This window comes from Salmo salar, chromosome ssa18, assembly GCF_905237065.1.
Source record: "Salmo salar chromosome ssa18, Ssal_v3.1, whole genome shotgun sequence".
NCBI classification, from domain to species: domain Eukaryota; kingdom Metazoa; phylum Chordata; class Actinopteri; order Salmoniformes; family Salmonidae; genus Salmo; species Salmo salar.
The window spans coordinates 35,185,441-35,201,576 of NC_059459.1; the positions used below are offsets into that span (position 1 = coordinate 35,185,441).

Here is a 16,136-nt window from a genome sequence, read left to right on the forward strand (position 1 = left end):
GCCAGGGACTTCAATCACTTCAAGCTCATATATATGTTCCTTTTGTTGAGCCAGCTATCTGCCATGCTAAGCCCATTTAACACTCGCTCCAGACATTCAAAAGCCTGGTTCCTGTTTCCTATGTGGTCTTAGTTCTATACAACATGAGAAATATGATTTAGGATTTAACATTTAGTTAAAACATTTTATGATTCCTGGAATTTCAGTGAAAAAAGGAAGGGAAGCAGATGTTTTTATTTCAAGTCTGTTTTGTGTTCAGTGTCGGGGGAGGTATTCTGTGTGGGGAGGGGGTTCTGTGTGTGTGTGGGGGGGTTCTGTGTGTGGGGGGGTATTCTGTGTGTGTGGGGGGGTTCTGTGTGTGGGGGGTTCTGTGTGTGGGGGGGTTCTGTGTGTGTGGGGGGTATTCTGTGTGTGTGGGGGGGTTCTGTGTGTGTGGGGGGTTCTGTGTGTGTGGGGGGGTTCTGTGTGTGTGGGGGTATTCTGTGTGTGTGGGGGGGTTCTGTGTGTGGGGGGGTTCTGTGTGTGTGGGGGGGTTCTGTGTGTGTCGGGGAGGTATTCTGTGTGTGGGGGGGGGGTTCTGTGTGTGTCGGGGAGGTATTCTGTGTGTGTGGGTTGGGGGGTTCTGTGTGTGTCGGGGAGGTATTCTGTGTGTGTGGGGGGTTCTGTATGTGTGGGGGGGTTCTGTGTGTGTCGGGGAGGTATTATGTGTGTGGGGGGGTTCTGTGTGTGGGGGGGTTCTGTGTGTGTGGGGGGTATTCTGTGTGTCTGGGGGGGTTCTGTGTGTGTGGGGGGTTTCTGTGTGTGGGGGGGTTATGTGTGTGGGGGGGGTTCTGTGTGTGTGGGGGGGGGGTTCTGTGTGTGTGGGGGGGTTCTGTGTGTGTGGGGGGGGTTCTGTGTGTGTGGGGGGGGTTCTGTGTGTGTTGGTTGGGGGTTTCTGTGTTTGTGGGGGGTCTGTGTATGGGGGTCTGTGTGTGTGTGTGTTTGGGGGGGGGTTCTCTCTGTGTGTTGTTGTCCAGTTATGTCTTTAACACAGTTTCTCCTCTGTTTGATCTAATTGTGTGATTCCACCCAAATTATGAATGAATTATTCCAGCCATGAACATCCATTCCTCCCTCCATGGTGTCTCTAGATAACATCCATTCCTCCCTCCATGGTCTCTAGATAACATCCATTCCTCCCTCCATGGTGTCTCTAGATAACATCCATTCCTCCCTCCATGGTCTCTAGATAACATCCATTCCTCCCTCCATGGTCTCTAGATAACATCCATTCTTACCTCCATGGTGTCTCTAGATAACATCCATTCCTCCCTCCATGGTGTCTAGATAACATCCATTCTTACCTCCATGGTGTCTCTAGATAACATCCATTCCTCCCTACATGGTCTCTCTAGATAACATCCATTCTTACCTCCATGGTGTCTAGATAACATCATTCCTCCCTCCATGGTCTCTAGATAACATCCATTCCTCCCTCCATGGTCTCTCTAGACAACATCCATTCCTCCCTCCATGGTCTCTCTAGATAACATCCATTCCTCCCTCCATGGTCTCTCTAGATAACATCCATTCCTCCCTCCATGGTGTCTCTAGATAACATCCATTCCTCCCTCCATGGTCTCTAGATAACATCCATTCTTACCTCCATGGTGTCTCTAGATAACATCCATTCCTCCCTCCATGGTGTCTAGATAACATCCATTCTTACCTCCATGGTGTCTCTAGATAACATCCATTCCTCCCTCCATGGTCTCTCTAGATAACATCCATTCCTCCCTCCATGGTGTCTAGATAACATCCATTCCTCCCTCCATGGTCTCTCTAGATAACATCCATTCCTCCCTCCATGGTCTCTCTAGATAACATCCATTCCTCCCTCCATGGTGTCTCTAGATAACATCCATTCCTCCCTCCATGGTGTCTCTAGATAACATCCATTCCTCCCTCCATGGTCTCTCTAGATAACATCCATTCCTCCCTCCATGGTGTCTCTAGATAACATCCATTCCTCCCTCCATGGTCTCTCTAGATAACATCCATTCCTCCCTCCATGGTGTCTCTAGATAACATCCATTCCTCCCTCCATGGTCTCTCTAGATAACATCCATTCCTCCCTCCATGGTCTCTCTAGATAACATCCATTCCTCCCTCCATGGCGTCTCTAGATAACATCCATTCCTCCCTCCATGGTCTCTAGATAACATCCATTCCTCCCTCCATGGTCTCTCTAGATAACATCCATTCCTCCATGCATGGTCTCTAGATAACATCCATTCCTCCCTCCATAGTCTCTCTAGATAACATCCATTCCTCCCTCCATGGTCTCTCTAGATAACATCCATTCCTCCCTCCATGGTCTCTCTAGATAACATCCATTCCTCCCTCCATGGTGTCTCTAGATAACATCCATTCCTCCCTCCATGGTGTCTCTAGATAACATCCATTCCTCCCTCCATGGTCTCTCTAGATAACATCCATTCCTCCCTCCATGGTGTCTCTAGATAACATCCATTCCTCCCTCCATGGTCTCTCTAGATAACATCCATTCCTCCCTCCATGGTCTCTCTAGATAACATCCATTCCTCCCTCCATGGTCTCTCTAGATAACATCCATTCCTCCCTCCATGGTGTCTCTAGATAACATCCATTCCTCCCTCCATGGTCTCTAGATAACATCCATTCCTCCCTCCATGGTCTCTCTAGATAACATCCATTCCTCCATCCATGGTCTCTAGATAACATCCATTCCTCCCTCCATAGTCTCTCTAGATAACATCCATTCCTCCCTCCATGGTCTCTCTAGATAACATCCATTCCTCCCTCCATGGTCTCTCTAGATAACATCCATTCCTCCCTCCATGGTGTCTCTAGATAACATCCATTCTTACCTCCATGGTGTCTAGATAACATCATTCCTCCCTCCATGGTCTCTAGATAACATCCATTCCTCCCTCCATGGTCTCTCTAGATAACATCCATTCCTCCCTCCATGGTCTCTCTAGATAACATCCATTCCTCCCTCCATGGTCTCTCTAGATAACATCCATTCCTCCCTCCATGGTATCTCTAGATAACATCCATTCCTCCCTCCATGGTCTCTAGATAACATCCATTCTTACCTCCATGGTGTCTCTAGATAACATCCATTCCTCCCTCCATGGTGTCTAGATAACATCCATTCTTACCTCCATGGTGTCTCTAGATAACATCCATTCCTCCCTCCATGGTCTCTCTAGATAACATCCATTCCTCCCTCCATGGTGTCTAGATAACATCCATTCCTCCCTCCATGGTCTCTCTAGATAACATCCATTCCTCCCTCCATGGTCTCTCTAGATAACATCCATTCCTCCCTCCATGGTGTCTCTAGATAACATCCATTCCTCCCTCCATGGTGTCTCTAGATAACATCCATTCCTCCCTCCATGGTCTCTCTAGATAACATCCATTCCTCCCTCCATGGCGTCTCTAGATAACATCCATTCCTCCCTCCATGGTCTCTAGATAACATCCATTCCTCCCTCCATGGTCTCTCTAGATAACATCCATTCCTCCATCCATGGTCTCTAGATAACATCCATTCCTCCCTCCATAGTCTCTCTAGATAACATCCATTCCTCCCTCCATGGTCTCTCTAGATAACATCCATTCCTCCCTCCATGGTCTCTCTAGATAACATCCATTCCTCCCTCCATGGTCTCTCTAGATAACATCCATTCCTCCCTCCATGGTGTCTAGATAACATCCATTCCTCCCTCCATGGTGTCTCTAGATAACATCCATTCCTCCCTCCATGGTGTCTAGATAACATCCATTCCTCCGTCCATGGTGTCTAGATAACATCCATTCCTCCCTCCATGGTCTCTCTAGATAACATCCATTCCTCCCTCCATGGTGGTCTCTCTAGATAACATCCATTCCTCCCTCCATGGTCTCTAGATAACATCCATTCCTCCCTCCATGGTCTCTAGATAACATCCATTCCTCCCTCCATGGTGGTCTCTCTAGATAACATCCATTCCTCCCTCCATGGTGGTCTCTCTAGATAACAACAGATTGCTCAAAGTGGAAAAAAAATATTGTTTTTCTTTATTTAGACACCAAACAAATAATGAAACTCAAAGGACTGCAGCATGGTTTCCTATATATAGAAATATAGATCAAAACTTTTCATTAATTACTTAGATTACAGGCCTAGTATTTGCTGTAATGTAACAATTTGTGTTATGATTTCAGATTTTCAGAAGACCTCTTAGATTTGTGTTACACCAACGGTTGTGGTCTAAACACTGCTATATAGTCTTACAACTTGTGTGTGTGTGTGTGTGTGTGTGTGTGTGTGTGTGTGTGTGTGTGTGTGTGTGTGTGTGTGTGTGTGTGTGTGTGTGTGTGTGTGTGTGTGTGTGTGTGTGTGTGTGTGTGTGTGTGTGTGTGCGCCCATGTTTGTGTACATATTGACTTTGTCTAACCGTACCTACCTTCCACCCCCCCAAGCTTATTAATTCTCATCACCAAAACGCCCCTCCACCCTCTCTCTCTCCCTCCCTTCACTCACCCCCATCCTCCCCTCTCCCTGCCCCCCTCACTCCCTTCACTCACACCCCTCCCTCCCCCATCCCTCCTTCACTCTGTCTCTACCCCTGTCTTTCTGTGCTCTGTGAGCTGTGTAATTGTCTGTGTGAGGCCCGGTGCTGTGAACAAGGGGCCAGGCTCTCAGCTGGCCCCGCCCCTGTTATCTTCCATGTGCCGGGGAAGGAGAGGAGAACAACGGAGAAGAATAGTTTGGACCAGTCACTGAAACCAATAGACAGGAGTAGTCCCTAACCTACTTACTATGGAGGAGACAGTGTCCCTACCAACAAATGAGGGAGAGGGAAAACTGCTACCCCTACTCCTACCTCTATTCCTACCTCTACTCCCTACTCCTAACTCTACCCCTACCCCTACTCCTACCTCTACTCCTATCCCTACCTCTACTCCTACCTCTATTCCTACCTCTACTCCCTACTCCTATCTCTACTCCTACTCCTACCTCTACTCCTTCCCCTACTCCTATCCCAACCCCTACTCCTACCCCTACTCCTATCCCTACCCATACTCCTAACACTACCCCTACCCCTACTCCTACTCCTATCCCTACCCCTACTCCTACCTCTACTCCCTACACCTATCCCTGTCTATCTCTACTCCTAATCTTATCCCTACTCCTACCCCTACACCTTCCCCTACTCATATCCCTACTCCTACTCATTCCTCTACACCCTACTCCTACTCCTACCTCTACTCCCTACCCCTACTCCTATCCATACCCCTATTCCTATCCCTACACCGATTCCTTATCCTATCCTTATCTCTACTCCTACCCCTACTCATGTCCTTACTCCTATCTCTACTCCTACCCCTACTCCTATCCCTAGCCCTACTCCTACCCCTACGCCGATACCTACTCCTATTCCTATCCCTACTCCTACCTCTACTCCCTACCCCTACTCCTATCCATACCCCTATTCCTATCCCTACACCTATTCCTATTCCTAATCCTATCCTTATCCCTACTCCTTCCCCTACTATCCCTATTCCTACCCATATCACTATCCCTACCCCTACTCCTATCCCTCTGTGTAAGGGTGTAAAGTCACGGCTAGAGGGTTGGTTCACGTCCTATGTCCCTGTACCTGGTGTTGCCAGCACTCCATATTGGCACAGTGTGTGGCTGTCTGGGAAGGGGCAGGGGCGCGAGGTGGTGAAATGGGGTTTATCGGGCCAGCAGTGTGTGGCTGTCTGGGAAGGGGCAGGGGCGCGAGGTGGTGAAATGGGGTTTATCGGGCCAGCAGTGTGTGGCTGTCTGGGAAGGGGCAGGGGTGAGGCGGTGAAATGGGGTTTATCGGGCCAGCAGTGTGTGTGGAGGGTAGCTACCAGCTAGTCCTATTGAGGAGTGGGAGGGGAGGTGTAGTTACCAGCTAGTCCTATTGAGGAGTGGGAGGGGAAGTGTAGTTACCAGCTAGTCCTATTGAGGAGTGGGAGGGAAGTGTAGCTACCAGCTAGTCCTATTGAGGAGTGGGAGGGGAGGTGTAGCTACCAGCTAGTCCTATTGAGGAGTGGGAGGGGAAGTGTAGTTACCAGCTAGTCCTATTGAGGAGTGGGAGGGGAGGTGTAGCTACCAGCTAGTCCTATTGAGGAGTGGGAGGGGAGGTGTAGCTACCAGCTAGTCCTATTGAGGAGTGGGAGGGGAAGTGTAGTTACCAGCTAGTCCTATTGAGGAGTGGGAGGGGAGGTGTAGCTACCAGCTAGTCCTATTGAGGAGTGGGAGGGGAGGTGTAGTTACCAGCTAGTCCTACTGAGTAGTGGGAGGGGAGGTGTAGTTACCAGCTAGTCCTACTGAGTAGTGGGAGGGGAGGTGTAGTTACCAGCTAGTCCTATTGAGGAGTGGGAGGGAAGTGTAGCTACCAGCTAGTCCTATTGAGGAGTGGGAGGGGAGGTGTAGCTACCAGCTAGTCCTATTGAGGAGTGGGAGGGGAAGTGTAGCTACCAGCTAGTCCTATTGAGGAGTGGGAGGGGAGGTGTAGCTACCAGCTAGTCCTATTGAGGAGTGGGAGGGGAGGTGTAGCTACCAGCTAGTCCTATTGAGGAGTGGGAGGGGAAGTGTAGTTACCAGCTAGTCCTATTGAGGAGTGGGAGGGGAGGTGTAGCTACCAGCTAGTCCTATTGAGGAGTGGGAGGGGAGGTGTAGTTACCAGCTAGTCCTACTGAGTAGTGGGAGGGGAGGTGTAGTTACCAGCTAGTCCTACTGAGTAGTGGGAGGGGAGGTGTAGTTACCAGCTAGTCCTATTGAGGAGTGGGAGGGGAGGTGTAGTTACCAGCTAGTCCTATTGAGGAGTGGGAGGGGAGGTGTAGTTACCAGCTAGTCCTATTGAGGAGTGGGAGGGGAGGTGTAGTTACCATCTAGTCCTATTGAGGAGTGGGAGGGGAGGTGTAGCTACCAGCTAGTCCTACTGAGTAGTGGGAGGGGAGGTGTAGTTACCAGCTAGTCCTATTGAGGAGTGGGAGGGGAGGTGTAGTTACCAGCTAGTCCTATTGAGGAGTGGGAGGGGAGGTGTAGCTACCAGCTAGTCCTATTGAGGAGTGGGAGGGGAGGTGTAGCTACCAGCTAGTCCTGTTGAGGAGGGGGAGGGGAGGTGTAGCTACCAGCTAGTCCTATTGAGGAGTGGGAGGGGAAGTGTAGCTACCAGCTAGTCCTATTGAGGAGTGGGAGGGGAGGTGTAGCTACCAGCTAGTCCTATTGTAGTGGGATCAGGGGGATTTGAAGAGGGTTGATAGTCAGGGTAATAACTAAGAGGTGTGGTGATAAGTGTAGTCTAGGTGTGTGATAGTCAGGGTAATAACTAAGAGGTGTGGTGATAAGTGTAGTCTAGGTGTGTGATAGTCAGGGTAATAACTAAGAGGTGTGGTGATAAGTGTAGTCTAGGTGTGTTATAGTCAGGGTAATAACTAAGAGGTGTGGTGATAAGTGTAGTCTAGGTGTGTGATAGTCAGGGTAATAACTAAGAGGTGTGGTGATAAGTGTAGTCTATGTGTGTTATAGTCAGGGTAATAACTAAGAGGTGTGGTGATAAGTGTAGTCTAGGTGTGTGATAGTCAGGGTAATAACTAAGAGGTGTGGTGATAAGTGTAGTCTAGGTGTGTGATAGAGTGTAGGTGTGAGGAGCTGAAGCGTGTGTGTGTGTGTGTGTGTGAGTGTGTGTGTGTGTGTGTGTGTGTGTGTGTGTGTGTGTGTGTGTGTGTGTGTGTGTGTGTGTGTGTGTGTGTGTGTGTGTGTGTGTGTGTGTGTGTGTGTCTGTGAAGCGTGTGTGTCTGTGAAGTGTGAGGCCCAGCCCTGCAGTCGGGGCAGTACCCAGAGAACGGGGGTCTGTGGCTGGGGCAGGTGTGGCTCAGTGTGAGGCTGGCAAAATGCCAACCCACCACCCTCCCCTTAACCTCTGCCTCTCACACACACTCTTAAGCTCACACACACACACACACACACACACACACACCACTCACACTCACTCATCCCCCTTTCTGTGCTGTCAGCCCCCCCCCCACCCCCGGGGTGCAAGCAGGAGCTGGCTCGAGGGGATTATGGGAAGAAAAAAATGAGCCTAAAACAGTCATCTGTTTCCTTCCTGTTGTATTCCCAAATGGCACCCTATTCCCTATTTAGTGCCCTGCTTGTGACCAGGGTCCATAGGGGATCCCAAAGGGATCTGGTCTAAAGTAGTGCACTATAATAGGGGAATAGGGCTCTAGTCTAAAGTAGTGCACTATAATAGGGGAATAGGGAACCATTTGTGACTCAGCCCATGGTGGGTAAAACCTGCCTAAGTCCCTTCTTGGCAGAGCCTGCCAAACTACCGGCTTTGCTTTGTTTTGCACCAGGCAGGCAGGGAGGCAGATAGGGAGGGAGACTGATAAGCAGGGAGGGAGGGACAGAGGGAGACAGACAGACAGACAGACAGACAGACAGACAGACAGACAGACAGACAGACAGACAGACAGACAGACAGACAGACAGACAGACAGACAGACAGACAGACAGACAGACAGACAGACAGACAGGGGGGAACAGACAGACAGACAGACAGACAGACAGGGAGGGAGGGAGGGAGGGAGGGAGGGAGACAGGGAGAGAGGCAGGGAGGGAGACAGGAAGGGAGACAGGAAGGGAGACAGGAAGGGAGGCAGGCAAGGGAGTCTGACTGATAGGGATGGAGGGAGACAGGAAGGAAGGGAGACTGACCGATATGGAGGGAGGGAGACTGACCGATAGGGAGGGAGGGACAAAGTCAGGCAGGGACGGAGGGACAAAGTCAGGCAGGGACGGAGGGACAAAGTCAGGCAGGGAGGGAGACTAGCTAAATGAATTACAGTCAGACTGTCACTGTAGCTACAGGACATCCACAGCCCTGTTGTTTGTGTTGCAGTGTTCTGTGTCAGTAGGTTACCGACTTTCTGGCGTTTGTAGGGTTCAATTCAATACAGCTTTATTTGTCCCCTTAGGGCAATTTACGCACCTAGGCAGTGGTATTGTTTGTTGTTTAGTGCATATGTGAAGTAGACTGGTAGGAAATGTGCCAGGAAAACATTTGTGACCTTGAGTTGAATGGAGCACTTATCATTGACTTGCTTGATTGACACTCCATCTCTAGAGGGTGTAGTGAAGCTACGCTGTTACTGTTCTCACTCTCTCTCTCTCTCTCTCTGTCTGTGTCTCTCTCTCTGTGTCTGTCTGTCTGTCTGTCTGCCTCTCTGTCACTGTCTGAGTGTCTCTCTCTCTGTCTGAGTGTCTCTCTCTCTGTCTGAGTGTCTCTGTCTGTCTGTCTGTCTGTCTGTCTGTCTGTCTGTCTGTCTGTCTGTCTGTCTGTCTGTCTGTCTGTCTGTCTGTCTGTCTGTCTGTCTGTCTGTCTGTCTGTCTGTCTGTCTGTGTCTCTCTCTCTCGCTCTGTCTGTCTGTCTGTCTGTCTGTCTGTCTGTCTGTCTGTCTGTCTGTCTGTCTGTCTGTCTGTCTGTCTGTCTGTCTGTCTGTCTGTCTGTCTGTCTGTCTGTCTGTCTGTCTGTCTGTCTGTCTGTCTGTCTGTCTGTCTGTGTCTCTCTCGCTCTGTCTGTCTGTCTGTCTGTCTCTGTCTGTGTGTCTCTCTCTCTTTCTCCACCTCTGTCTAACCCGTCTCTCTCTCCCCTCCAGGTGCTCAGCTCCATGTGTACTGAGGGTGACCTGTTGGATCTCTGCTTCAGTCTCCTGCAGCCGTACCAGCTTCTGTCCGTGGAGCTGCCTGAAGGACCCCAAGGATCCCACACCACCACCGGGACGTCCTGGGCAGACGCCTGCGTGTACGAGTGCGCCCACGGCCGCCTCCAGCGTCTCTCGGCGACCCGTATCCCCCTCTCCTCGCGCCCCGTCTCCTGCTGCCGCCACCCCTCCTCAACCACCCTGCTACTGGGCCTCAGCGACTCCTCTCTGGTCCTCTACGATGAGAGGAGAGGGGTGTCGCTGCTCGCCCCCTGCCCCATCCCGCCCGTCCTGGTGGCCTGGCACCCTGCAGGGGGGGTGTTGGTGGTGGGGGGGGGCCAGGGTGAACTGATGGCTCTGGATCTTGGCTTGGCTCCCCTAGGTATAAACAACTTTTATTTCTGAAAGGCCAGCACTCACTTTTCACCCCTTTTTAAATATATTTTTGAGCATTTTGTATGTTTTATTGAACAGAGGAGAGACAATGAGGAAAGATGAGTAGAGAGTGTGTCTCTCTCATTGGGCCGGATTCCAACCAATGCCGACAGCGGTATACATCTGTGCTGCAGGCGAATGGACGGACTGCTCGACCACAACATTCACTTGAATAGAAGTTTGAATAGAAGCTTTGTTTTAACATGTCTTAGTAGACCACATAGTGTGGTCCATCTCAGCAGGCAGCTTCCTCAGAGTGGGGTGTGTATGACCCACACCTGAATGGTCATTCTGTAATAGTCAGGCAGACCCATTATACCATGCTGCAGCTTCATTATCTTACAATATACCTTTATTATACATCATAAAATACTCGCTATTTTCTAATAGGACTTTGTTGTCTGTCATGTTTTGTTGTTTAGACATGTTGTGTATGAAATAACAATGTAAATAAATGTTAATTTGATTGATGAATAATTTGTAGTGATTTTGCTCGTCTAGGGTTGACCCTAGTGGGAGAGGACCCATCCCCAGCCACCACCACTCTGAGGCTTGCCCAGCATCTGCGCTGTCCTGGGGGGCTGGAGGGGCTGCAGTGGGCTGGGGGGACGGGGCTGGAGGGAGCTGATACACTGATGCTGGCCTTCCATGGAGGACCACTGGCCGCACTGAGATTCAGACTGGGTGGGTGGAGTGGACAGTACCATGTCTCTCTATCTGTCTGTCTCTCTCCCTCTGTCTCGCTCTCTCTCGCTCTGTCTCTCTCGCTCGCTCTCTGTCTCTCTCGCTCTCTCTCTGTCTCTCTCGCTGTCTCTCTCTCTCTCTGTCTCTCTTGCTGTCTCTCTCTCTCTCTCTGTCTCTCTCATTCTGTCTCTGTCTGTCTGTCTCTCTCGCTCTGTCTCTCTCGCTCTGTCTCTCTCGCTCTGTCTCGCTCTCTCTCTGTCTCTCTCTTTCTGTCTCTGTCTCTCTCTGTCTCTCTCTTTCTGTCTCTCTCTCTGTCTCTCTGTCTCTCTCTCTCTCATACACACACACTCTTAACACAAGGATGGCCATATCTAGTCCATATCTAGTCCATATCTGTAGGCAGGCTATTGCTCCAGCCTTACACAAACACACCCTCAGCCAATCAAGGTCCTGAGGAGCAGCTGATTAATAGAATGTAACAGTGTGGGGCTGAAACAAAACCCTGCCCTCCCTGTAAACCTACCTCCCCAGAAGGAGGGTTGGTTGGCCACCCCTGCCCTAACATCCATATTGTTTAGTTGTATTATAGGAGATCAGGACTCCCATCCCCTTTCCTGTTTTATATTGCATTTTAGACAGTACAGCTGGAAAACACTGAGGGAGACTGAATGTAAGGGCAGAGACAGAAGAGGTCTAGACGGGACTCAAACCTCTGTCGCCAGGTGGTAGGGTAGCCTATCATTTGTTAAGGGTTTGTGTAGTGCTGGAACAAAACCCTGCATACCTACTATCACTTTAGGAGAGGAGCACATCAACCACATCAACCCCTGTCCTGATATATCCATACTGTCTCTCTCTCATACACACTGTCCTGATACATCCATACTGTCTCTCTCTCATACACACTGTCCTGATACATCCATACTGTCTCTCTCTCATACACACTGTCCTGATACATCCATACTGTCTCTCTCTCTCATACACACTGTCCTGATACATCCATACTGTCTCTCTCTCTCATACACACTGTCCTGATACATCCATACTGTCTCTCTCTCATACACACTGTCCTGATACATCCATACTGTCTCTCTCTCATACACACTGTCCTGATACATCCATACTGTCTCTCTCTCATACACACTGTCCTGATACATCCATACTGTCTCTCTCTCATACACACTGTCCTGATACATCCATACTGTCTCTCTCTCATACACACTGTCCTGATACATCCATACTGTCTCTCTCTCATACACACTGTCCTGATACATCCATACTGTCTCTCTCTCATACACACTGTCCTGATACATCCATACTGTCTCTCTCTCATACACACTGTCCTGATACATCCATACTGTCTCTCTCTCATACACACTGTCCTGATACATCCATACTGTCTCTCTCTCTCATACACACTGTCCTGATACATCCATACTGTCTCTCTCTCTCATACACACTGTCCTGATACATCCATACTGTCTCTCTCTCATACACACTGTCCTGATACATCCATACTGTCTCTCTCTCATACACACTGTCCTGATACATCCATACTGTCTCTCTCTCATACACACTGTCCTGATACATCCATACTGTCTCTCTCTCATACACACTGTCCTGATACATCCATACTGTCTCTCTCTCATACACACTGTCCTGATACATCCATACTGTCTCTCTCTCATACACACTGTCCTGATACATCCATACTGTCTCTCTCTCATACACACTGTCCTGATACATCCATACTGTCTCTCTCTCATACACACTGTCCTGATACATCCATACTGTCTCTCTCTCATACACACTGTCCTGATACATCCATACTGTCTCTCTCTCTCATACACACTGTCCTGATACATCCATACTGTCTCTCTCTCTCTCTCACACACACACACACACAGAGTGTTTGCTACCCCTGCATCCGTACTGTTAGCGTTGAGGGAAGTTAATTTGTGGGTCGGTCGGTTGGCGAGGGCAAGCAGGAGGAGTCATAGCTCGTAGAGGTTATTCAATAATCGCCCCTGGGCCATGGGCCCCCCACAGGTGCATTCTGGGATGCATTTTTCCGATAAATCGTTTACAGTGGCTGTGTCCCCTGGGGCCCTCAGATTAAGTTTGCCAATCAAAACGTTCCTGCGGAGGAGGAGAGGAGCACGTCTCTTAATTCTTGTGACTTTGGAAGAAGGTGCGATGTGACACTGTCATAAGAAAACCATGTGGGTGGGTGGGTGTAGGGGGGGTTGTATGTGGGGGGAAATGTGTGAGTGTGTGTGTGTGTAGGGAAGTGTGTATGTTTGAAGGAAAACGTGACACTGACACAAGAAGACGATGCGGCTCAACTGAGGGAGAGGAGAGAGAGGGTGTGTGTGTGTGTGTGTGTGGAGAGGCGTATGTGTGTGTGTGTGTGTGTGTGTGGAGAGGTGTATGTGTGTGTGTGATTGAATGCGGGTTCTGACAATAGCCTCCTCTCCTCTGATCGTCTGCCAAGGTTTTGATGAAGAAAGTAAGCGTGCGTCTTTCTGCGATGCTAATTCTCGCCAACGTGTGTGTTTCTGTGTGTGTTTCTGTGTGTGTGTGTGTGTGTGTGTGTGTATGTTTCTGTGTGTGTGTTTCTGTTCGTGTGTTTCTGTTCTGTGTTCAGTCACACTTGTTCTTCTCTTTCTGTCTGTTTGTCTTCCTGCTTGTTTAGCTCTCCTCATTTTCTTTAGTCACTCAATTCATTAGGTCTGCTACATGGGAGAGGGAGGGAGGGGGTAAGGGGGAGTGAGAGAGGGAGGGTGGGGTAAGGGGGAGGGAGGGTGGGGGAAAGAGGGATGGTGGGGAGAGGGGAGATATGGGGGTAAGGGGGAGGGGGAGCGGTAGGGAGGAAGGAAGGGGGAGGGAGGGTGGAGAGGTAGGGAGGAAGGGGGAGGGAGGGTGGAGAGGTAGGGAGGGAGGGGGCGAGACAGAGAGGGAGGGAGTGGGGGAGTGAGTTCGAAGCGGTGAGAAAGAAAGACAAGAAAGACTTGGCCTGCATCCAGGTTTTTTCATTTTCTTCTCTTCCAGAGGAGGAGGCCCTCCCTCTTGCTTCCCTCTGCCTGCCAGAGTTATCTCATCTGGGCACACGTTCGCCGGGGCGAGGGCTGCTCGGGGAGAGGCTACGGAAGGGCAGCTTGGTGCGTGCCGTGCGCCACACGTCCTCTGAAAGAGTCTAGTTTGTTGTTGTTTTTGCACACAGAAATAAAGAGAAGACTAAGAGAGCGAGAAACGCTACTGAACGTGTTTTACAGTGTTGACACAAACTCAACATACGAAGTGCATCGTTGAGGATGTTGTTTTTGTGTCGTTTTCTACTTGAGCTCCTTTACCTCAAGGTTTGGTGCTGCGTTTAGTGTCTCATTGCTGTTGGTTAAAAGGTTCCTTTCCTTTGTAGTGAATAGAGATACATAGCATAATGTCAGAGTATTTACAGGAGGATTGGACTGATCCCTTACCAAAAAAAGATTGCAGTCAGAGTGCAGTTTAACTGCAGTACACTGAAGTTATTCTGCAATTACTGCTTCCAAAATACCACAGTCGACTGCAGTTACTGCACTTCTACAACTGCTGTCTTTTTTTTGTAAGGGATATACAAGACAAGATATAAACAGTCCCACAGACAAACTACAGAGGCCTTATACAGGCTCGGATTTTGGAATTCCACACACTCATTTAAATCATTGGAATTGGATTATAGTCGCCCGGCCCGTTTGTTTCACTAACAGACTAGTGGTTAGGCTGCCTCTTTCTTTCCCCCAACACAGTTAAGCCTAAACCACGGCCCGTTTGTTTCACTAACAGACTAGTGGTTAGGCTGCCTCTTTCTTTCCCCCAACACAGTTAAGCCTAAACCACGGCCCGTTTGTTTCACTAACAGACTAGTGGTTAGGCTGCCTCTTTCTTTCCCCCAACACAGTTAAGCCTAAACCACGGCCCGTTTGTTTCACTAACAGACTAGTGGTTAGGCTGCCTCTTTCTTTCCCCCAACACAGTTAAGCCTAAACCACGGCCCGTTTGTTTCACTAACAGACTAGTGGTTAGGCTGCCTCTTTCTTTCCCCCAACACAGTTAAGCCTAAACCACGGCCCGTTTGTTTCACTAACAGACTAGTGGTTAGGCTGCCTCTTTCTTTCCCCCAACACAGTTAAGCCTAAACCACGGCCCGTTTGTTTCACTAACAGACTAGTGGTTAGGCTGCCTCTTTCTTTCCCCCAACACAGTTAAGCCTAAACCACGGCCCGTTTGTTTCACTAACAGACTAGTGGTTAGGCTGCCTCTTTCTTTCCCCCAACACAGTTAAGCCTAAACCACGGCCCGTTTGTTTCACTAACAGACTAGTGGTTAGGCTGCCTCTTTCTTTCCCCCAACACAGTTAAGCCTAAACCACGGCCCGTTTGTTTCACTAACAGACTAGTGGTTAGGCTGCCTCTTTCTTTCCCCCAACACAGTTAAGCCTAAACCACGGCCCGTTTGTTTCACTAACAGACTAGTGGTTAGGCTGCCTCTTTCTTTCCCCCAACACAGTTAAGCCTAAACCACGGCCCGTTTGTTTCACTAACAGACTAGTGGTTAGGCTGCCTCTTTCTTTCCCCCAACACAGTTAAGCCTAAACCACGGCCCGTTTGTTTCACTAACAGACTAGTGGTTAGGCTGCCTCTTTCTTTCCCCCAACACAGTTAAGCCTAAACCACGGCCCGTTTGTTTCACTAACAGACTAGTGGTTAGGCTGCCTCTTTCTTTCCCCCCAACACAGTTAAGCCTAAACCACGGCCCGTTTGTTTCACTAACAGACTAGTGGTTAGGCTGCCTCTTTCTTTCCCCCAACACAGTTAAGCCTAAACCACGGCCCGTTTGTTTCACTAACAGACTAGTGGTTAGGCTGCCTCTTTCTTTCCCCCAACACAGTTAAGCCTAAACCACGGCCCGTTTGTTTCACTAACAGACTAGTGGTTAGGCTGCCTCTTTCTTTCCCCCAACACAGTTAAGCCTAAACCACGGCCCGTTTGTTTCACTAACAGACTAGTGGTTAGGCTGCCTCTTTCTTTCCCCCAACACAGTTAAGCCTAAACCACGGCCCGTTTGTTTCACTAACAGACTAGTGGTTAGGCTGCCTCTTTCTTTCCCCCAACACAGTTAAGCCTAAACCACGGCCCGTTTGTTTCACTAACAGACTAGTGGTTAGGCTGCCTCTTTCTTTCCCCCAACACAGTTAAGCCTAAACCACGGCCCGT

General features: G+C 49.5%; 1 protein-coding gene across 10 annotated transcripts in view; it reads left to right on the forward strand.

Annotated features, from left to right (window-relative positions):
• wdpcp (WD repeat containing planar cell polarity effector) overlaps positions 1-16,136 on the forward strand; it is a 236,262-nt gene that overhangs the window by 157,666 nt on the left and 62,460 nt on the right. For all 10 annotated transcript variants that reach the window (XM_045701792.1, XM_045701791.1, XM_045701790.1 and 7 more), the window contains 2 exons: positions 9,718-10,144; positions 10,699-10,881. In XM_045701792.1, the coding sequence (XP_045557748.1) occupies positions 9,718-10,144; positions 10,699-10,881 (610 nt within the window). The remainder of the gene's footprint in view (positions 1-9,717; positions 10,145-10,698; positions 10,882-16,136) is intronic.